The sequence below is a fragment of the Coregonus lavaretus genome (genome assembly GCF_964263955.1).
Source record: "Coregonus lavaretus genome assembly, chromosome: 31".
Lineage (NCBI taxonomy): Eukaryota > Metazoa > Chordata > Actinopteri > Salmoniformes > Salmonidae > Coregonus > Coregonus lavaretus.
Genome location: NC_140018.1, coordinates 28,998,445 through 29,021,577, shown reverse-complemented (window position 1 = coordinate 29,021,577; position 23,133 = coordinate 28,998,445). Strand labels below are relative to the sequence as shown.

At 43.2% G+C, this 23,133-nt stretch overlaps 1 protein-coding gene across 2 annotated transcripts; it reads left to right on the top strand.

Moving 5' to 3' along the window:
* The first annotated feature begins 342 nt into the window (after window positions 1–342).
* On the top strand, window positions 343–23,133 carry LOC311107120 (zinc finger protein 292-like). 2 transcript variants are annotated; one of them, XM_084149604.1, is made up of 8 exons: window positions 343–514; window positions 12,895–13,049; window positions 13,336–13,414; window positions 13,706–13,841; window positions 14,187–14,389; window positions 14,918–15,054; window positions 15,277–15,418; window positions 15,583–23,133. In XM_084149604.1, exons 1-8 carry the CDS (start codon window positions 356–358, stop codon window positions 22,573–22,575), a joined length of 8,004 nt encoding a protein of 2,667 aa, XP_084005730.1. In that variant the 5' UTR covers window positions 343–355; the 3' UTR covers window positions 22,576–23,133. The 2 variants fall into 2 exon arrangements, with proteins under 2 accessions (XP_084005730.1, XP_084005731.1); XM_084149605.1 differs by lacking the exons at window positions 15,277–15,418; window positions 15,583–23,133 and having other exon boundaries at window positions 14,918–15,138.

Here is a 23,133-nt window from a genome sequence, read left to right as displayed (position 1 = left end):
GATTGTGGGACCAGCATGAAGCTTAGAAATCAGAGGGGTGATTAATACAATCACTAGTGATGTTTTGAACTGATAACCTAATGTACAAAAATCATGATAAAGAACCAGTTCATAATTTATTGGCCACTTGATGTCTTCAAGTTTTGTTGATTTATAATAGTTGAGGCACATACAAAAAACATACTGCATGCAGCCTGCTACCACATCGTTTTTTAAACCCGCTACCACTGTAACAGCGGTGGAGTGCCCCGCCAAGGACTACATTGGCACTTGATTCTGCGTCAGTGCGTAAACGATTCTGGTCACATGCTGTTTGCGTACGCGGCAGTGGTACGCGACTGAGTTGGGTGTGAAGATGGCGGACGAAGAGGCCGAACAAGACAGCGCGCATACACATAGCAGTGCAACGATTGGGGCACTTCGAGAGAAATTACAAGAATTAGCAATCGCGCTGAAGAACAGTAAGGAATCTCCGACTCAGTCGTCTTCTCAGTATTGCCAAGACTTTTGCCAGGTTAGTTATTTATTTTGCTGTGCGTGCTGGTCATTCCAAAATAACCCATCGAGCCTGTGAGACATTAGCTAGCTAAAGCTAACATTCGTTGCCAATCAGACTAACGTTAGCTAGTTGGTTTTCATACTGTGTGTGTGTCGACATTGAATTATCATAGGCGCAATGAGGTGTATCATCATCCTTGCTTTGTCATGTCTAATTTACGCAGGGACTTATACAGCTGTTGGTAACACTAAACTATAACAATGACTGTGTCCGTTTTGTAGCTACCTAGCTAGCTAGGAATGCAGTTAGTATAACGTTAATCAAGTAAATAGCTAGCGACATTAGCTAACTAACAAATTGCTTTGTTCTGCTTTCATTGTAATGGGATATGCTTTGCACACACTAACGTTACACCGCAGCTTTTGTTGATGGGTCTGAAATAAATGTGGAGTGTCCCTGCATGACCTCGGATGATCAAAAACGTAACTGTAGCTACCCAGCTAAGTATCATTGTTCCTAAATGTAGGTTATGAAATCAATTTCTTCTTAGTTAGCTAGCTAGGCTATTCTGTCACTCAAAGTGTAAACTCCCCCCAACCCCTCTCCACATGACCAGTTGTTTGCCTTACTGTGAGAATATCAAAGGGATCCTTTTGATTTCGTCGAACACATTCTCCCATCAAGTCTGATGCACTACTGAAGTTGCCTCACTGGTATCCTGGCCCTTTCATGTGACTATTGGTTCATAATAATAATTTGGTGGGTGCTTAGATTTGTCCTATTTCACACATGAACAAGTGTGTATTAATACGCACTATGTGTATTGGAAATGTGTTTTGGGCATATCACACTCTCCCAGAGACACCCTAGGAGAGTGGGGTCACGGCCAGGGTTAGCCCAATATTGGACTAAAGGAGCGTAACGTAACTCCTTATTTTAAGGACCTTACATGTTCTGTTTAAAGGGCGAATTGGCTCTGGAAGCCAAAACAGCCAAATACTCCATCTAAACTTGCATCGATTACGGTTCTAGAAATATTAATCCCTCAACTTTCATGTCGCATCAAAATAATTTCACAAATGCAAAATACACAATTACTGTTTTTAACAGTTGCAGCCGACAGTATTTTTCAGTGACAACACGTTTGTGGCGTCTGTCTTGCGTTGACACATATGTTCGGAGCCGCAGGTAATTAGCACAGGTACTTTGTCATGATCAAGGACTAGGCCAGGGTCTGCCATTATAAACGGTAACCAATTAAGTGCTCAAGGGCACATTGGCAGAGTTTTCACCTTCTAAGCTCGGGGATTGGAACTAGTGACCTTTAAGTTACTGGCCCAATGCTCTAATCGCTATGCTACCTGCTGCCTTTTCTTTCCTGTTGTGTAAGCCTGAAGGTTGCTACGGTAATCATTTGCATAGTAACAGAAACATGAACATAGGTCTTTACCATGGTGTTTACAATGTTAAATCAGCTAAACGGTTGTTCAATCATGTATAATCCGCTAAACCAATACTTATTTTTTTTAAATTTCTGGAATGGTAATAATTTGCATAGTAACAGAAACATGAACAGTGATCTATAAAGTATAAACTGTTTAATTTTGTAAAGAATATTGTTCAATCAAAAATAGCCTGGCTATTTCTAAGACTCTGTAGGCTACATGCATTTTTTTTCATTTCAAGTGCAGGGTGTTTGATAGGTGATCACTGCCAATATTATAATAATAATATGCCATTTAGCAGACGCTTTTAACCAAAGCAACTTAGTCATGCGTGTTTACATTTTACGTATGCGTGGCCCCAGCGGGAGTCGAACCCACAACCCTTGGTGTTGCAAGCATTCCCATTTTGGAAAAAGCTTAAAGGATAAAAGGGAACCGATTTCAACCCAAGACCTTGGTCTTTCTAATAATGTTGAATAGAGTCATAGTAAAAAAAAAAAAAAGTGACACAGCTCCGGACTCCCCAAATATCATGCTTTGCGCTGTTACCCACAACATTTTACGGAGAGGAGAAATCAAATGACGATATCGCCTGCATTTAATTCAAATAAAATCACATTTTATTTGCCACATGAGCCGAATATAACAGGTGTAGACATTACCGTGAAATGCTTACTTACAGCCCTTAACCAACAATGTATTTATTTTTAATAAAAAGTTCAATAAAAACAACAACAAAAAAGTGTTGAGAGAAAAAAAGAGCAGAAGTAAAATAAAATAACAGTAGGGAGGCTATATACACAGGGTACCGGTGCAGAGTCAATGTGCGGGGGCACTGGCTAGTTGAGGTAATATGTACATGTGGGTAGAGTTCAAGTGACTATGCATAAATAATAAACAGAGTAGCAGCAGCGTAAAAAGATGGGGTAGCCTTGATTAGCTGTTCAGGAATCTTATGGCTTGGTGGTAGAAGCTGTTGAGAGGCCTTTTGGACCTAGACTTGCCGCTCCGGTACCGCTTGCCGTGTGGTAGCAGAGAGAACAGTCTATGACTAGGGTGGAGTCTTTGACAATTTTGAGGGCCTTCCTCTGACACTGCCTGGTATAGATGTCCTGGATGGCAGGAAGCTTGGCCCCAGTGATGTACTGGGCCGTACGCTCTACCCTCTGTAGTGCCTTGCGGTCGGAGGCCGAGCAGTTGCCATACCAGGCGGTGATGCAACCAGTCAGGATGCTCTCGATGGTGCAGCTGTAGAACTTTTTGAGGATCTGAGGACCCATGCCAAATCTTTTCAGTCTCCTGAGGGGGAATAGGCTTTGTCGTGCCCTCTTCACGACTGTCTTGGTGTGTTTGGACCATGACAGTTCGTTGGTGATGTGGACACCAAGGAACTTGAAGCTCTCAACCTGTTCCACTACAGCCCGTCGATGAGAATGAGGGCGTGCTCGGTCCTCTTTTTTTTTCCTGTAGTCCACAATCATCTCCTTTGTCTTGGTCACGTTGAGGGAAAGGTTGTTATCCTGGCACCACATGGCCAGGTCTCTGACCTCCTCCCTATAGGTTGTCTCATCGTTGTCGGTGATCAGGCCTACCACTTTTGTGTCGTCGGCAAACTTAATGATGGTGTTGGAGTCTTGCCTGGCCATGCAGTCATGGGTGAACAGGGAGTACAGGAGGGGACTGAGCACACACCCCTGAGGGGTCCCCGTGTTGAGGATCAGCGTGGCAAATGTGTTGTTACCTACCCTTACCACCTGGGGGCAGCCCGTCAGGAAGTCCAGGATCCAGTTGCAGAGGAAGGTGTTTAGTCCCAGGATCCTTAGCTTAGTGATGAGCTTTGAGGGCACTATGGTGTTGAACGCTGAGCTGTAGAATAGCATTCTCACGTAGGTGTTCCTCTTGTCCAGGTGGGAAAGGGCAGTGTGGAGTGCAATAGAGATTGCATCATCTGTGGATCTGTTGGGGCGGTATGCAAATTGGAGTGGGTCTAGGGTTTCTGGGATAATGGTGTTGATGTGTGCCATGACCAGCCTTTCAAAGCACTTCATGGCTACAGACGTCAGTGCTACGGGTCGGTAGTCATTTAGGCAGGTTATCTTAGTGTCCTTTGGCACGGGGACTATGGTGGTCTGCTTGAAACATGTTGGTATTACAGACTTAGTCAGGGACATGTTGAAAATGTCAGTGAAGACACTTGCCAGTTGGTCAGCACATGCTCGGAGTACACGTCCTGGTAATCCGTCTGGCCCTGCGGCCTTGTGAATGTTGACCTGCTTAAAAGTCTTACTCACATCGGCTACGGAGAGCATGATCACATAGTCATCCGGAACAGCTGGTGCTCTCATGCATGCTTCAGTGTTGCTTGCCTCGAAGCGAGCATAGAAGTGGTTTAGCTCGTCTGGTAGGCTTGTGTCACTGGGCAGCTCGTGGATGTGCTTCCCTTTGTAGTCTGTAATAGTTTTCAAGCCCTGCCACATCCGATGAGCGTCGGAGCCGGTGTAGTACGATTCAATCTTAGTCCTGTATTGACTTTTTGCCTGTTTGATGGTTCGTCGGAGGGCATAGGGGGATTTCTTATAAGCGTCCGGGTTAGAGTCCCGCTCCTTGAAAGCGGCAGCTCTACCCTTTTGCTCAGTGCGGATGTTGCCTGTAATCCATGGCTTCTGGTTGGGGTATGTACGTACGGTCACTGTGGGGACGATGTCATCAATGCACTTATTGATGAAGCCAGTGACTGATGTGGTGTACTCCTCAATGCCATCGGAAGAATCCCGGAACATGTTCCAGTCTGTGCTAGCAAAACTGTCCTGTAGCTTAGCTTCTGCGTCATCTGACCACTTTTTTTATTAACCGAGTCACTGGTGCTTCCTGCTTTAGTTTTTGCTTATAAGCAGGAATCAGGAGGATAGAGTTATGGTCAGATTTGCCAAATGGAGGGCGAGGGAGAGTTTTGTATGCGTCTCTGTGTGTGGAGTAAAGGTGGTCTAGAGTTATTTTTCCCTCTGGTTGCACATTTTAATATGCTGGTAGAAATTAGGTAGAACGGATTAAAGTTTCCCTGCATTAAAGTCCCCGGCCACTAGGAGCGCTGCCTCTGGATGAGCGTTTTCCTGTTTACTTATGGCCTTATACAGCTCATTCAGTGCAATCTTAATGCCAGCATTGGTTTGTGGTGGTAAATAGACAGCTATGAAAAATATAGATAAACTCTCTTGGTAAATAGTGTGGTCTACAGCTGATCATAAGATACTCTACCTCAGGCGAGCAAAACCTCGAGACTTCCTTAGTATTTGATTTTGTGCACCAGCTGTTGTTTACAAATATACACAGACCGCCACCCCTTGTCTTACCAGAGTCAGCCATTCTATCCTGCCGATGTAGCGTATATCCCGTCAGCTGTATGTTGTCCATGTTGTCGTTCAGCCACGACTCAGTGAAACATAAGATATTACAGTTTTTAATGTCCCGTTGGTAGGATAACCGTAATCTTAGGTCATCTAATTTATTTTCAAATGATTGAACATTGGCTAATAGGATTGATGGAAGAGGCAGTTTACTCACTCGCCGTCGGATCCTTACAAGGCACCCCGACCTACGCCCACGATATCTCTCTCTTTCTCATGCGAATGACATGGATTTGGGCCTTGTCGGGTGTCTGTAGGATATCCTTTGCGTCCGACTCGTTGAAGAAAAAGCGTTTGTCCAATACGAGGTGAGTAATCGCTGTCCTGATATCCAGAAGCTCTTTTTGGTTATAAGAGATGATGGCAGAAACATTATGTACAGAATAAATTACAAATAACGCGAGAAAACACACACAATAGTACAATTGGTTAGAGGGCTGTAAAACGGCAGCCATCTTCTCCGGCGTCACTGCATGAGCTTTCTGTCTACCTGTGTGGGCACCAAAATGTATGCATTGGGAACGCCCTGCATTCTGTGGTGATTGGCTCGTGTCAAAAGTCAAACCGACGAAACCATCAGATTATCCGGGAGAATTTCAACAAACTGCGTCCAACACACTCCCGACATGCTCCGAATTTTCATTCACCTACAGTCAGGTCCAAAATTATTGGCACCCTTGATAAAGATCATCAAAAAAGACTATAAAATAAAGTATACAAATACTGAGCTATATTGTATAAAATAAAAATATTTTGTACTAATACAATTGCTCAAAGAGATTTTGTTTAACAAATAAAAATTTTTTTCTCAAAGATGAGGGTCAAAATTATTGGCAGCCCTGTTTTCAATACCTCACCATGCGAGGATAATGGCACTGAACCTTTTTCTAAAATGTTTTATTAAATTGGAGAACACATTGGGAGGGATCTTTGACCATTCCTACAGAATCAGATCCTTGATATCCTTCGTTTGTGCTTATGGACTGCCCTCTTCAATTTAAACATCAGGTCCGGAGACTGAGATGGCCATGGCAAAATGTTGATTTTGTGGTTAATTAACCATTTTCTTTTTGGATTTTGATGTGTGCTTGGGAATATTGCCTTGCTGGAAGTTCCAATTGCAGCCAAGTTTCAGCCTCTTGGCAGAGGCAATCAGGTTTTTGGCTAAAACATCCTATTACCGGGTAAAGTTCATAATGCTGTTGACCTTAACAAGGACCCTAGGACTAGTGGAAGCAAAATAGCCCCATAACCTAAACGATCCACCACCATATTTTACAGTAGATATGGGAATATGTTCTGCACAATACATCCTTCTTTCGATGCAAAACCCACCGCTGGTGTACATGGCCAAGGATCTCTATTTTCATGTTCTATTTTCACCAATGTACTTGTATCTTTTGAATCGGAGCCCGATGTGTATCGGTGAATCATTACATCCCTAGTACTTAAAGGGATACTTCAGGATTTTGGCAATGAGGGCCTTTATCTACTTCCCCAGAATCAGATGAACTCGTGGGTACCATTTTTATGTCTCTGTGTCCAGTATGAAGGAAGTTAAGAGGTACTGCTAGCAGATACCCATAGACTTCCAGCCATTGCGCTAACACTAGTTAGCATTGGCTCGCGAAACTACCTCTAACTTCCTTCATGCCAAAATCCCGAAGTATCCCTTTAACTCTTCTGAGTTGGCTAATCTAAATTCACCTTAACAGTAGTAGACCTTATTAGCATCCTGTTTCTTATTCTGTTGAAATGTGTTACTGAGTATATTTTTTAAAATCTTTGATGTTGCAGCCATTGTTGCAGTAGAATATCAAGCATGGATGATTATCTGTGGCTAGAGGCAATGACTGTCCTTGTGCTGTGTGGGAGAATGTAAGGACACACAGAGAGAACAGATGAGCAACATGGTTCTTCATCTTAACACTTAAATCATGTACATTTGAATTCAGCACAGCGTGTTTTACAAAATAGCATCTGTTTTTGAAATAAGTCTCTTTTGGAGATTCATGATAATACACCATTCTTTTTCAAACAGCCTACATTGTTTTGCATTTTCCTTTGCTGTCTGTGTTGGAGAACTACTTGTGTTCCACCCTAGCACGCTCGGCTGCACCATGCACCACCACCTTGGTGAATGATCCTTAAAAGAGCACTATCCCCAGGTGCCCAGCTGGGTTCCTAGATACACTGTGCCAGTGTTCTCTGGAGAGTGGAGACATTTGAGACGCGCCGCTGCCCCTGGTCTCAGCATGGAGAGTGATGAATATGGATGATCCCACTTTGCTGTTAAGGCATCTGCATGTAAGGTTCGGTTTGCTCCTAGCAGAACTCGGCTAGGCGAAAGTGAACGTCTGTGCCTTGCATACTCCCTTAAAAGACCTTTGCTTGAAAAACAAGAAAAAAGCAGCAATAGTAATGTTTGTTCCTCTTCAGTCACCGTAGCCAGCATACACTTCCTAAAAATAGTCAGAATTAATCTAAGATGACTCAAGAAATCTGTAATTAATTTAGACGTTTTTGCAGAGGAGGTCTTAGTCATGCAATTCTAAATATAATTTTCTCGTGTTAATTTTTTTTGCATGAAAATGATTAGTCTCTCGTTGAATGACAACAAACACTTCGTTGACGAATCCCTACTGTTGACCTATTACAGACAAAGGGGTGTGGACTTCGGCTACCGAACTTTGGCTTGCCCCCGAAAAAACGAAACCAACAGAAACGTCACAATATCGTTATAATATATGCACGAATTGTTTCGGATGGGAAGCATGCGGACGCCTTTAGTCTGGCTGATCTGTCTGGCAGTGTGCTTTCTACCAGATGTCTGTCAGTGCCAGCCCAGGTCCCCCTCCTTCCTCTAGATCAAAATGGAGGGGTAAACACGATTCTGTGTATCTAGTTTACATTAGGCTTATTCCAACCATGAGCCTTTGTAACAAGGATGTAGTTCTATTACATTATATAAAGATTGTAACCTGTAGCCTAGATAAGATAACACTTGATGGTTTGATTTATTTTCAATTGTTACTTTTCTTTCGATTTCGGTCTGACAGATGTGTGATGAGGCAAACAACCAATTAGAATACATTTTGGCCAATGCATTTGATATACTCTGTCACTGCCAAGGTATCAGACAGTAGGGTATGTTTATAGGGGCTGTGTGTGGAGAGAGTTTAATGTCACATGCACAAGTACAGTGAAATGCCTTTCTTGCAAACTCAAAACCCAACAATGCAATAATTAATAACAATGTATTACTAGAAAGAAAAAAACAAACACGAGAAATAAGAAATATAAAATACACTAAGCAAGCATACTATAGACAGGAAATATACCATATTTACATGTGCAGGGATACTGGAGATGGAGGTAGATATGAAAGGGGTAAGGTGACTAGGCAACAGGATGTAAGATAAAGAGAAACAGCAGCTTGCATGTGAGTAGGTGTGCGTGTGTGTAGAGTCAGTATAAATTTGTGTGTGAGTGAGCAAATGACAAAGTGAGTGTGTTGGAGTGACAGTATGTGTGAGTGTGTAGGGCCCTGTGAGTGTGCACAGAGACAGTGCAAATACAGAAATAAAAGGTCAATAAAGATACAAGGTCAACTCGGTCCGTGTAGCTATTTATCAGTCGTGTTGCTTGGGTATAGAAGCTGGTCAATAGTCTGTTGGTGTCAGCAGAGAAAATAGTCTACAGTGCCTTGCAAAAGTATTCATCCTCCTTGGCGTTTTTCCTCTTTTGTTGCATTACAACCTGTAATTTAAATGGATTTGTATTTGTATTTCATGTAATGGACATACACAAAATAGTCCAAATGAGGGAGAGGTTGTTGTTCCGGCACCACACTGTCAGATCACTGACATCCTCCCTGTAGGCTGACTGATTAGCTGATAAGGAGAACAGAAGGGGAGATCCTCGCCCAGTCACAGTTTACGGTAGGCACACTGGGCAGCTCACGATGAAATGAAATACACATGACCTCTGATCTCAGCTGTGTCTGGCAGCTGTGATATGTCTCTTTCAGAACGTTTGATGTTGATGGGTTATATCCTTGTGCTGACACACTTTAAATAGAACATTTTACCAGCGTGTGGTGGTGCGTTGGTGTATCTGTGTCAGTGACAGTCAGTGTGTTGTTTACAAATGATCTGTGCATGTGATGTGGCGCGTTGTTTTTATCAGCTAAGCAGCTAACTATTCTAGCAGTAAAGATGAGCACAGGCTGTAGGATTGTTTTGAATGCCTTTTTAAGAGTTGTTTGTGATCCACTCACTGCTGTGTTCCACTCGAGAGCCAACCAGAGCCCAGGTGAATTAAAAAGCAGCTGTCATAAACACCTGTGTAGAGAGTGCGGGAGACTAGAGAGAAAGTCAGACATTGATCTTTAGGCAGCTACTGTAGGCTATAGTGTGTCTAAGTACACTGCGTATTTGTAACCTTTAGTTTTACAGGTGGCATCAAGCAGGATGTTGTTTTTTGAGTTGGAGGTTATCAGTCATTCTTCAGTAGTGTAGCCAACTTGCCATTGGGTGAGAACGTGTTAATGGAGCTGCTTGTGGCTCAGTTCACCTCCCTGGCTGCACTTCTCCCAGGTGACTGGCCTGTCAGACCTCTAATCATGTCTGCCTTGCGCAAGTCTTCCTAATGAACCCCTCAAAAGACCACACATTGTGCTCACAACCAAATTAGCATATCTCCTCTTCCTACCTTCATTTTATAACAAGTAAAGGTGCTTTTTGTAATTTTGAGAGATGAATCTCAATGCACATGGAGACTATCTTTTCTCCATAAAATTGTTGATCAGTAAAGATGTTGCTGTTGCGTTACTTCCTCCAAGTCAACAGTAAAAGGCATGTTTGGTCACACAGAAGGGAAGGGGTTCAATAAACCAACTGTTTGTTGTGGTGGTTGAGTTACAGGCCTGCTGAAGCGCGTTCTGATGTCTAACAGCTATCCTCTCACCTTGTTACCTTGTATGGGTCATATCAGGTCATGTTCTAGCGTCTAGCTAGCCTCAGCTCTGGCCTTTTTATTTCCTGAAGAGCAAAAGAGGGTACTCTTACTGGAGTGAACTCTCAATAACTTCACAAATCTGCGAAGGCTTTTTCCACGTGCAGGCTTTTGTTACCGAGCCATCTGCGACAAAGTGCAGCCAACCACCCATGCAATGGCGTTAACATACTGTTTCTATGCCAAGGTGCGCTGAGATTGTGAGTAATTCCACAATACTGAGGTATAACACACATATAGCGTAGGCTAGGCTACATGTTCCTCCATTGATGAATTTACATGTTTCATTTACTATCCTAAATTAAGATATATCATTATGTTGCCATATCTATTGCATGTACAGTGCATTCGGAAAGTATATAGACTCCTTGATGTTTTCCACATTTTGTTACGTTACAGCCTTATTCTAAAATTGATTTCCAGACAGTACCGCACAATGACACAGCAAAAACTGGTTTTGAGAAATTGAAATATTACATTTACGTAAGTATTCAGACCCTTTACTCAGTACTTTGTTGAAGCACCTTTGGCAGCTATTACAGCTTTGTGTCTTCTTGGGTATGACGCTACAAGCTTGGCACACCTGTATTTGGGAAGTTTCTCCAATTCTTCTCGGCAGATCCTCTCAAGTTCTGTCAGGTTGGATGGTGAGCGTCTCTGCACAGCTATTTTCAGGTCTCTCCAGAGATGCTTGATCGGGTTCAAGTCCGGGCTCTGGCTGGGCCACTCAAGGACATTCAGAGACTTGTCCCGAAGCCACTCCTGCCTTGTCTTGGCTGTGTTCTTAGGGTCGTTGTCCTGTTGGAAGGTGAACCTTCGCCCCAGTCTGGGGTCCTGAGCACTCTGGAGCAGGTTTTCATCAAGGATCACTCTTTACTTTGCTCTGTTCATCTTTCCCTCGATCCTGACTAGTCTCCCAGTCCCTGCCACTGAAAAACATCCCCACAGCATGATGCTGCCACCACCATGCTTCACCATAGGAATGGTGCCAGGCGCGCTGTGCCTTTTACTGAGGAGTGGCTTCTCTCTGGCCACTCTAAGATAAAGGCCTAATTGGTGTGCAGAGATTGAGTGCTGCAGAGATGGTTGTCCCTCTGGAAGGTTCTCCCATCTCCACAGAGGAACTCTGGAGCTCTGTCAGTATGACCATTGGGTTCTTGGTCACCTCCCTGACCAAGGCCCTTCTCCCCCGATTGCCCAGTTTGGCCGCGCTGACATCTCTAGGAAGAGTCTTGGTGGTTCCAAATGTCTTCCATTTAAGAATGATGGAGGCCACTGTGTTCTTGGGGACCTTCAATGCTGCAGAAATGTTTTGGTACCCTTCCCCAGATCTGTGCCTCGACACAATCCTGTCTCGGCGCTCTACGGGCAATTCCTTCGACTTCATTGCTTGGTTTTTGCTCTGACATGCACTGTCAACTGTAGGACCTTATATAGACAGGTGTGGGCCTTTCCTAATCATGTCCAATCAATTGAATTTACCACAGGTGGACTCTAATCAACTTGTAGAAACGTCTCAAGGATGATCAATGGAAAAAGGATGCACCTGAGCTCAATTTCAAGTCTCATAGCAAAGGGTCTGAATACTTATGTAAATAAGGTAGTTCTGTTTTTTATTTGTAATAATTTGTTAACATTTCTAAAAACCTGTTATCACTTTGTCATTATGGGTTATTGTGTGTAGATTGATGAGGAAAACAAATGTAATCCACTTTAGAATAAGGCTGTAACGTAACAATGTGGAAGAAGGGAAGGGGCCTGAATACTTTCCGAATGCACTGTATTACTACTTTTCGTGATGTGGACAGTATATGTTGCTACATTACACAAGCTGACGGTTTGATCACATGGAATTGGGGGGAATTACACCCTTTTTACCTCATATTGGTAATTTTAGTGTAAAAGTGTATAGTCAACACGATGACACAAGATCAATTGCTTAAAACTGATCAATATCTTTTGGTTTTGTACTGTTCCTTTCTCTTTCTGTTTTGGTAAACCCTGTATCAAAATAAAACATTCCAAAATGTAGCTGACTGTTTTGCAGGTTGTCCTCTAATCAGTGATGTAAAATGATATCCAGTTCCCATGTGGTTTTTGAGTTGTGGTACTTTCAACAGCGCATAGCTTCTGTGTGTGGTCAGTGTTACAGGCTGTCACTTCCTCCATCTATGCAATGGAAAGCGGCTACACAGCTTTTCTGTTGCATAGGACTTTGGCGAAACATCGCTTCAAGTTGTGTTAAACCCCATCCGCCATTAAGTGGTTGGTAGCTTAACACCGTCTGTTATTCTAGTGGTCTTAACAGGGTACATAACAACTGCTTGTAATTTCACATAGGCTACAACAAACTTTTATAGGTTAATTGTAGCAATTTGTTCCCCTCCTGTTGCAAATTGCTTTCGGCAGTAGAGTAGTAGGCGATATATTACATCTAATGATATCAAACCTCTGCATTTGTAGTTTATTAGTAGCTTCAAGAGAACTGACTGGGTGGGTGTAACCCCCCCCCCCCTCTCACTGTCTCTAGACTCTGGTGGAGTATGCTGGTCGATGGAGGATGGAGGAGGACCCACTGCCCCTGGTGGAGGTGTACACCGTGGCTCTGCTGAGCTACGCCCAGGCTTCCCCCTGCCTCTCCTCCCAATGTGAAAACGTACCCCTCGTACTTGAAAGGCTCTCACTGTAAGTATGCCCGTCTTATTGGAGGGGTGTAACGTGCTTGCAAGATTAGTACCATTACATTTTTTAGATGAACCTCATTATACACCCTGCATGTAGAATAAAAACATTGGTTAAAGTAGCTAATACCAGCTAATAGTGCTTTTTACTATTCTTGATTATTACAAGTCAGACCTGGCTTTATTCTTCAGATGATCATGTTTAAATCACTGCACAAGATCCAAAGGGTTTAGTCATCATGAAAGGAGCTGTTTGGGTTGCCTGATTTGGTTTCCTGTTGGTTGTACAGGAGCTGTCTGGAGCTGCTGCTCTCCCTGCCAGAACACTTCCCAGATGCCTTGTGGGAAGAGTTCAAGTCATCTGTTCAGGTAAAGTGCAAAACTGTCATGCAGAGGGTGAAATGTTTCTCTTTTTATATTCAGTGAGATATCTTGTCAACTACCCTTGTTTTACTTTAGAATTACTGTATTCCTGAATTAGTTACTTTATTTGTTCAGGGTGTTGTCTTTTAAGATAAGATCATTATAATTTTGTCTGTTTAAGAGATCTACTACTTAATATTATGTGTTGTTTGGTTGCACCATTTTTAAATGCATAATTGCTTCTAAAAGTACTTTCAGTGATGACAATGGTGTCACTGAGTGAATCCTGTGTTGCAGTCAGCCCAATCCCAGCTGCAGGAGAATGGCATCACACAGCTGTCCCTCCTGTCTACCGTGGCCCAGGAGACTGGCGTGTGGACCAACGGCACCCTGCACAGTCTCCTCTCTAACGAGTCGCCACAAACCGAGAAAGGTGAGCGTTCTTTTAATATGCTGCATCTAAAATTGCACACTATTCCAAATATAGTGCTCTAAACTATGTAAAAAGTAGGGTGCGATTTGGGATGCGCCCGTCATTGTTATTCAAGTCTTGTACATTTCAACCAGGTAGCTTAGTGGGTAGAGCGTTGTGCCAGTAACCGAAAGGTCGCTGGTTCTAATCCCCGAGCCGACTAGGTGAAAAATCTGTCGATGTGCAAGGCACTTAACCCTAAATGCTCCTGTAAGTCGCTCTGGATAAGAGCGTCTGCTAAATGACTAAAATGTAAAATGTAAATGTATTATCTCTGAACCTGAATATCCCCATCATTCCCTTTAGTTCATAAGTTCCTTGAACTGGAGGGACCCATTCTGTTGGAGATGAGAGTAAAGCACCTTATCAAGGAGAACCATCTGGAGAGGGCTGCACTGCTGGCAAAGGCATGTGCAGAGTATCCTGAGTTTGAAGGAAAAGGGCACTTTAAGCAGATGTACCTTGTCTGCTTGTGTGCTGTCTCAGCACAGGAACCACTAATGGAGGAGGTAAGTTACTTGAGGGAGTCTGTAAAAAAAACAATGTTTTTCAATATTTAACTGTCAGGCCCGTGGTTTCATTGCACTATTCAGAATTGCTTGGTCTTCTCTATTGTTTTAAATTTGATGAAATTGAGGATATCATCCACAAGAGGGCAGGCCATTCCATGGAGATATTTAAATGTTAATGTCTGTTCATGGCAGCTTAAAGCTGGAATCCGTAGCGGTGAAACTGCCACGTCCGTTTGCGATATTGCAAGAGCTAAGCCATTTTGTTGTTCTCAGACATCATTGCACGCACGATACAACAGAGTATGTACTATGATTATTAATTTTTTACCATGATGCAGGATGCTCCTCTGCCCCGTTTAAAAAAAGAAAAAATTACAAATGTGCCTGGGGCGACCAGTGGCGCTGTTTCACCTTATGCAGATCTTAGCTTTAAGGCAGACCTACAAGGAAGCTATTAAATACCACAGACATCTAGTGGACAGTGAAATATGTTTTGAATGCAATTACTCTTGCTTTTCTACATAGCTCTCCAACGTGGATTGCCGCGATGCACTAGAAATGATCTGTAACCTGGAGTCAGAAGGGGATGAGAGGGGAGCCTTCAGCCTATGCTCCGCCTTTCTGAAACAACAGCTTCTCCAAGGAGACACTTACTGTGCCTGGTAACAATGCAACATTTCATACATCAAAGCCCACCTTATTGAAGGCCTCCTATCTCTGTGTTTGACATATGCAATGAATGAATATTGTTTTATTAATCCTTCCTACTTAAAATATATCTATTTTTAAAGCATTGTCTGTACTTTACTGTAATCTAATCTCTCTTCTTCAGATAAATCTGGGATTATAGAATATATCATGATTATTATTTATTCCCTCTGCAGGGAGCTGACACTGTTTTGGAGCAAACTGCTGAAGCGGTTAGAGTCATCTGAAGAGACTTTCCTAGACAGATGTCATCAGATGTCTTTGCTGTCCAAAACAGTCTTCCACATCCTCTTTCTCATCAAAGTCATTCAATCAGAAGTAAGCTTCATTCCAGATACATAAATGGTTTTGTTCAATGTGCATGCAGACACACAAAAACATTCACATTGTATATACAGCACTCTACGCCTTCTTGCTATGTATTCATATTCAAATGAAGTTAAGTGAGACTCAAAGAATATCCCTTTTTGTTTATTTTACAGGTGGACAAGGTTGGACTGCCAGTATGCGTTGACATGTGCATACGGGCTCTACAGTTGGAATCAAGTGATGGCAACACCAAGGCCAACATTTGCAAAACCATCTCCTGTTTGCTGCCCACTGATCTGGAGGTAAAGCGGGCCTGCCAGCTGACGGAGTTCCTCCTGGAACCCACAGTGGACTCCTACTACGCCGTGGAGACACTCTACAATGAACCAGACCAGAAGCTGGAGGAGGAGAATCTTCCCGTGCCCAACTCGCTCCGTTGTGAGCTTCTGCTGGTGTTCAAGACCCAGTGGCCTTTTGACCCTGAGTTCTGGGACTGGAAGACACTGAAGCGTCACTGCCTGACCCTTATGGGCGAGGAGGCCTCCATTGTGTCCTCTATTGACTTGCTGAATGACAATGAGAGCCCAGAGGCATCTGAGGAGGAGGACACAGCCCAGGGTGAGGAAGGGTTCAGAGACGTCACGGACTGCTTTATTGACACCACACATGAACTGAATGAAATAGTTGATAAAAGACAGAAAATCCGAGAGACAAAGAAACTGAGAGAGAAAGGGTTCATCTCGGCCAGGTTTAGAAACTGGCAGGCATATATGCAGTACTGTGTTCTGTGTGACAAGGAGTTTCTGGGTCACAGGATTGTACGTCATGCACAGACTCACTACAAAGATGGACTTTATAGCTGCCCGATATGCGCTGAGACCTTCACCTCAAAAGACACATTGGAACCACACGTGGCATCACACGTAAAGCTATCATGCAAGGAAAGACTAGCTGCAATTAAAACAAATAAAAAATTGGCTAATCCCAAAACGGCTGCTCCTGTTATCGCGGCTCTGAAAGCGAAAACTGAAAATCTACTTTGGACAAAAGATGCAAATGGCGAATCCCAAGAACACAATGGGCAGTCGCTTCAGACAGAAACAGTTCAGACCAAAGTCTCTGGACTTAAGACAGAAAGCAGCACTGAGGAAAACACATGCCCTATTGCAAACTGCAAAAAGGGATTCAAGTATTTCCGAAATCTTCTTGTCCATGTGAAAGCACATGGAGAAAACGATGAAGCAAAGCGCTTCCTTGAAATGCAGCGTAAAAAGGTGATTTGTCAGTATTGTCGTCGCCAGTTTGTTAACGTCACCCACCTTAATGATCATTTGCAAGTGCACTGTGGTGTCAGACCTTACATTTGCATACAGTTGAACTGCAAGGCCAGCTTTCTATCCAACACGGAGCTGCTTGTACACAGGAAAGAACATGTCATATTTAAAGCCAGATGCATGTTTCCTAGATGTGGAAAGATTTTCAATGAAGCCTACAAGCTTTACGACCATGAGGCACAGCATTACAAAACGTTCACCTGCAAAGTCCCTAACTGTGGTAAAGTGTTCCATTCTCAGTCACAGTTGGATCTCCACCAAGAGGAACATGTCACAAAAGAGGAGGAATACCCAGCTACAGACTCTGACCTTTCTCATTCTCTGGACCAGAGGATTCTCTCTGATCAGGCTTCCTTCTCAGAGGAGGTTGAGGCTTCTCATCCACCAGCATCTGTTGCGGTGAAGCACTCGATTGAGAACCTGCTGAACGCTTCTCAAGGTCCTGTTCAAAATGATCGACGATACATGATTAAAAGTCAGCCACAAGAAAAAGACCTTTACCCATGTTCAGAAAGTTCTGTGATTCGGTCTATCACAAATGCACAAACGCATGACCCAAATCAACTGAGACATAGACCCCAAGACCCCTCAATGGCTGCTGGATATGACTATATGAGACCCAAATCACAGCCACATAATCCATTAGCTGGGGATTTGCACAATGCCTTACAGCCAAATGTGTTACAAGATCAGGACCAGGGTTTGCTGAAAGGTGGAAGTTATGGATCCAGGAACTACAATTCTGACTACAGAGTACCAGTGCAAGCACAACAACAACAGCATCCACACATGTCTGTTAACAACATGTCAGCAGCAAGCCAGACCTCCCATTACATGTCAACTCCAATGCCTCAAACTCTCCCATATGCATCTCCTACACTTCTTCCACTAGTCACTCGTTTGCCAGCCACTGGTTGCAGAACAGATAATTCATTAACACAGTGCCTATTACCAAGCACTCCTGCCCCACAGCAGAGCCCATTACCAAGCACTCCTGCCCCACAGCAAATCCCATTACCAACGGCTCTTGCCCCACCCCAAGGACAGAAAGAGAGACACCACTGTGCTTTGGAGACATGCGATCGCAACTACAGCTCCTACAAAAGTGTTAACAAGCACATGAAAGCAGTTCACCCTGAGTTTTATACTGAATGGAAACTTGCGAAAAAGAAAATCAGGGATCAAGAAAAAGCTGAAAAGGCCAGGAAAGCTGCCCCATCAAGTGTGCCTCTGATTGGGAACCATAACTATGTTGCTCCACTACAACATCAACAGGCTAATGGTGCCCCAGTTCAGAGGCAGAATGTCATTCAGCCACCCCCGTACCCAAACTCACACCACTCCTATGCTTCCCATTCAGCTGCTGTCCAAAGCCAGGCTTTTCCCAACCAAATGGACAATATCTTAGATCCAATTGTACTCTCCCAGCTAGGAAACAACCACAATCAATATGCACCTCCTAGTATGCCATGGCTACAAACACCAGGAAACAACCAAATCCAGAATTGTTATGCCTCCCAAGTATACCCTTCAAACATTCAAGGGATGCCACAAATGGATGCTGTTGGTGGAGGAATGGATGTTTATGTTATTCCATCCCGTCATATGATGGGATCTAATATGGAAAGAGCAGCAGAGTCACTGCTACCATCACCTATGGATAATGGTCTTCAGCCTGTTTTCCCCTCTTACATGGACATTCTGAAAGACTCAAGTCTTTCAAATCAGCTGGGAAATTCTGCACCTTCCTACACACCACAGACTCAAAATAATCCAGGTTCTAAAAGTAGAGGATTGCAGCAAACCAACATGGAATCCCACTTTGCCCCTGCAGGAAACTTGCTAGCAAAAAGCAAAAGTGAATCTCAAGATGGCACGATAAACTCTGGAGATGCAAAAAATCAAATGGGCAAAAAAGTCAAGCGTAACAAAAGAACAAAGTGGCCTGCAATTGTTAAAGATGGAAAATTCATTTGCTCAAGGTGTGGTAGAGAATTTACAAATCCCAAATCACTTGGAGGCCATTTATCCAAGCGTGCACACTGCAAAGCTTTTGATGAGACGGAACTCCTGACAGCAGACTTGCCTTCATCCTTTCTTGATCTTCTGAATTCAGAGCAACTTCTCAATACTCAGCCCCCACCATCTTCACTGTATAACCCTACTGCACCATTTGCAAATGACGGCGAACAACCTGATGAGATTCTTAAACAAATTATGGATACTCCAAATATTCCCTCAGCAATTCCCCAGCCAACATTCCAAAATGCGTGTGGCCCCTACGGACCTGGTGGACGCTTGCCAGAAAGTACAGTTATACAGCACACAGGAAATATCCAAATGAAGCGTGAAAATGAGTCTTATAGAGATGGTTATCTTCCGCGGTCATGTGACCCTGGGTTTGGAAGCAGTGCATTCTCTGATCCACTTCTCTTTCAGATGCTTGCAGAAAACAACCCTACGGTATCACTTCACAGACTTCCCACAGACCATATTGATCATTTACTCAGATCAGAAACACTAATGAAGATGAAAGAAGTAAAGGGAACTTCTGATTCTGTCTCCAATTCAGGAGGGCTGTCTAATGATGGACTTCTGGCTGCAATGGCTAGTTTGGCACAAAATGTTATGTCAAACCCCATGTTGCAGATCACTTCTCCAGACCCTCAGCCTCAACACAGTCCAGCAACAACAAGTAGCAAACTGGCAGAGACACAGAGGAAGAGTACGGAACAGAATGTCAAGAAAAGATTGCGTGAACAGATTTTAGCTGGAGACTTCCAAAGAAGAAGCAGTTTATCTCAGACAAGCAGCACTGACACAAATGACAGTTTGAGTCCGGTGTCAACCAATCCAGCAACCAATGTTGTACAACATTTTGGAGTTCATCAAAGTCCTCAGCCTTCCAAGACGATTGATCACGGAATCCCCTCTGTATCCTCTGCCCAAATGAACGGAGCCGCAACCATGCAGAGTTTCACTCATTTCAGAGAGGCTTCCTCTCAACACCATGAGGCACCTGCACCTACCAGCATTGTTGCAAATGATGTTGATCTTGGTCCCAATCTAACACCTGTAAACCAACAGCACTGGATGGTGGACATTCAGACTGCATTAGAGAGGCTAGACTTAGACAAACAGGTCTGTGATTTTGCTCCAACGTATTCCTCCACAAAATCTAGCTGCACAGATATTTGCAATGATACTGAATCATTCGGGCCTAATGTCTCAATAGAGAAGGACACACAGATTCCTGATGGCTGTATGAAGCCATTTGCCTGTGAGAGTGACAACTGCACTTACAGGTCCATGACAAAAGGTGCCATTTTAAAACACCTCACCAAGACTCACAATTACACCAATGAGATGATCAATTCGATTAAGAAAGACCATGGGAAATTTGCCCCGTTCTCTTGTCAAATGTGTGATAAGACTTTTACGCGAAATTCAAACCTTAGGGCACACTGTCAGACAGCTCACAGATTAACACAGCAGGAGATTGCTCAACTAAAAAAGTGCCAGTCAAGCAACACGGTTGGATTTGTTAATAATGACAATAAACCAAGTGTGCATTCAGAGCCTCCTTTGTCTGGACAGATGGTCACAGCTCCCCACACAATAACAGATAATATTACACATCAATATTCACTCCCGGATGTTAACCAAAATCAAGATGTGACTGGAAACAACTTGTTTGCTTCAGGAGAAAAGACAAAGCAAGAATACCACTCACAGCCTTTAGAACAGCAGTCTTCTCGAGGCATGGCTAACTTGAGATTTCATAATAACAGCCTCTCCATGGGAATGCAGCCAATGCAAAGGATACCCATGCATGATCAGACATTGACTCCATTAATGCCAATGTCTGAATATCAAATGAATGCACACTGCTCAACAATACCCCAACTTCCCTTAATGACTGCTCCTGATACAGATCAATGGTCAAACGGACAACACATACCAGTTCCTTGTAGGCCTAGTCATTACAGTCAACAATCTGGAGGCTATCTGACAGAAAGAGCTGCTTCAATGACACCGGCTCCATCAGATTCCCTTCAGGTTTGTGGTCCCTCGCTAGAAAAATCCCCCAAAATCAAGCAGCAGAGAGGACCAAAGCCTAAAGTTGAAATTCCCAAGAAGACGAAAGAGAAGAAGTCTGAGGCAAATAATGCTTTCAGTCCATACAGGCCATATCGCTGTGTTCATCAAGGGTGTGCTGCAGCCTTTACCATTCAGCATAATTTAATCCTCCATTACAGGGCTGTGCATCAGTCTGATCTGTCCACATGTGAGATGAAAAATGAGAATGATCAAAATGATGAACAGGATGAGAAAAAGGACATCAAGCAGGAGGGGGTTATGGAAGAAGAACCAGAGGGTGAAGTCACCCAGGTAACGGAATTCAGATGTCAAGTGAGCGACTGCTCAAGAGTATTCCAAGATGTCCCGAACCTGTTACAGCATTACCTCCAGCTTCACAAGTTCAGCCTGGATAAAGCAGGATCTCTAATGTCCAACATCAACCTAGGCAGATTCTGTTGTGATCAGCAAGGGTGCACGGCGTCATTCACTGCTTTCTGGAAGTACATAGGACATGTTGAAAAAGAGCATGACAAGGCAAAACTATCCAAAATGGAATCTGTGGATGGGATGTTCCAGTGTGATGTTGATGGCTGTGACCACGCTTATGCTACAAAGTCAAACCTGCTGAGGCACACCATGAAAAAGCATAATGACCTTTACAAACTCCAACTGATGAACCAACAGAAAAGTGAAGATCTTGGCAAACCCAGCTCCAAGAATTCCCTTTACCAACTGACTAAATCAAGTGATGGGAAAGAAAACCGAGAGAGCAACAAAAAGATTACACAAAAGGGAGGTGACAAAAAGAAAACAACTGAGAAGACGGAAAAAGGTCATTGGACTAAATATGGAAAACCTTCCTTGAAAACTAAGGATGAAGCGTCTGCAATGTGCATAAAGAAGACCACTTTGCAATACCCTTGCATGATAAAGGGCTGTGATTCAGTGATGAAGTCCGAACGGAGCATCATGAAGCACTACATGGGGCACGGACTGTCCGAGCGATACTTAGAAGAGCAGAGAAGCCACTTCATATTCTGCAAGAAATACCCCAGACGTAGGAACCCCCGGTCTGCCAGGAGCGATGACTCCAAGTCTGAGACGACCTCCGAGATATCCGACAGTGAGGACACAGCAGACACGGGCCTAGAAGGAAGTGAGTATGATGAGTATTCAAAACCTGCCTTACGGAGAAGGGGAAAGGGCGGACTGTCTGACACCAAACCTTCGTACGATGAAACTTCAGAAACTATATCTGATGGCTCTGTGGTGGTGAAACGCAAACGAGGGCGGCCACGGAAAAGTAATTTAGAAAAAATTGTCAAACGCAAGAGGGTGTCCAGACTGACCAGGAGTAATGCAGTTAACTGTGGAGAAAATGGATCAGACTACGACTCCTCTAGCACTGCCCTTACCCAGGATGAAATGAACGATCAAAATGAAACATTGACCTCCTTTAAGCCCATGGGATTCGAGATGTCTTTCTTAAAGTTCTTGGAGCAATCAAACCCACCTAAAAATTCTCTAAAGAAGAGGATTCGACTAAGAAATGCTACAGTGTTGTGCAAAAGGTCAGATGCATATTTGCATTACCCAAAAGGCTTTGATACCCTTGAGTTCAGGAACCCTCAGAAGCTGACGTCACTTAACAATGTGAAAATTGTTGTAGACAAAGCCTTTTCAGACGTTGCTGATATTCTGTTAAAGCAGCTCCAGGAAATGCGACCCACAGTGATATTAGAAAAATAGATTGCGATTAGTATCAACTGAATGTTTTGCTTGTCAAAACACGGTAACTCAGGATTAGAACGGTTTTCAACCTGCAGCAGAATGGTGCCCAAAACAATAATACTTAGAATTTTCATTTTTCACTGCAAAATATAAATCCATAGTTTTTTTTGTGGACTATGTAAAAGTTGTTTTAAAACTATACAATAATACAAGTTATTTACTGTAACCTTGAGTCTGTAAAAATCCTTTATTTCTCTCTTATACAGTGTATATTGAGCTCATTTTATATGATGTTATGAGTAGGATAAATTAAGCATGCTTGTATTTATGAAGCTTCTCAGCACATTATATGGCCTTTGCAAACAACATAGGATGTTATGTATCCCCATGGGACATTTAATGAAATGATCCTTCAAACAAATGGAATGTGATGTTGTGTATAGTTTGTGAATGTTGTTTCAACATGCCTTGTAAATTTTAATTTGTATGTAGACAATGTTGTGTGTACATATTGTTTTTTGAATCAACTACTGCCACCAGCAGTCTAACTTAATTGACATAAACCGTTTTATTATA

Excerpts from the sequence above, each read along its gene's own strand:
- LOC311107120 (XM_084149604.1), top strand. The coding sequence starts at position 356 with ATGGCGGACGAAGAGGCCGAACAAGACAGCGCGCATACACATAGCAGT. Across the intron at positions 515-12,894 it reads ATTGCCAAGACTTTTGCCAG|ACTCTGGTGGAGTATGCTGG; the intron begins GTTAGTTATTTA and ends CACTGTCTCTAG. Across the intron at positions 13,050-13,335 it reads GTACTTGAAAGGCTCTCACT|GAGCTGTCTGGAGCTGCTGC; the intron begins GTAAGTATGCCC and ends TTGGTTGTACAG.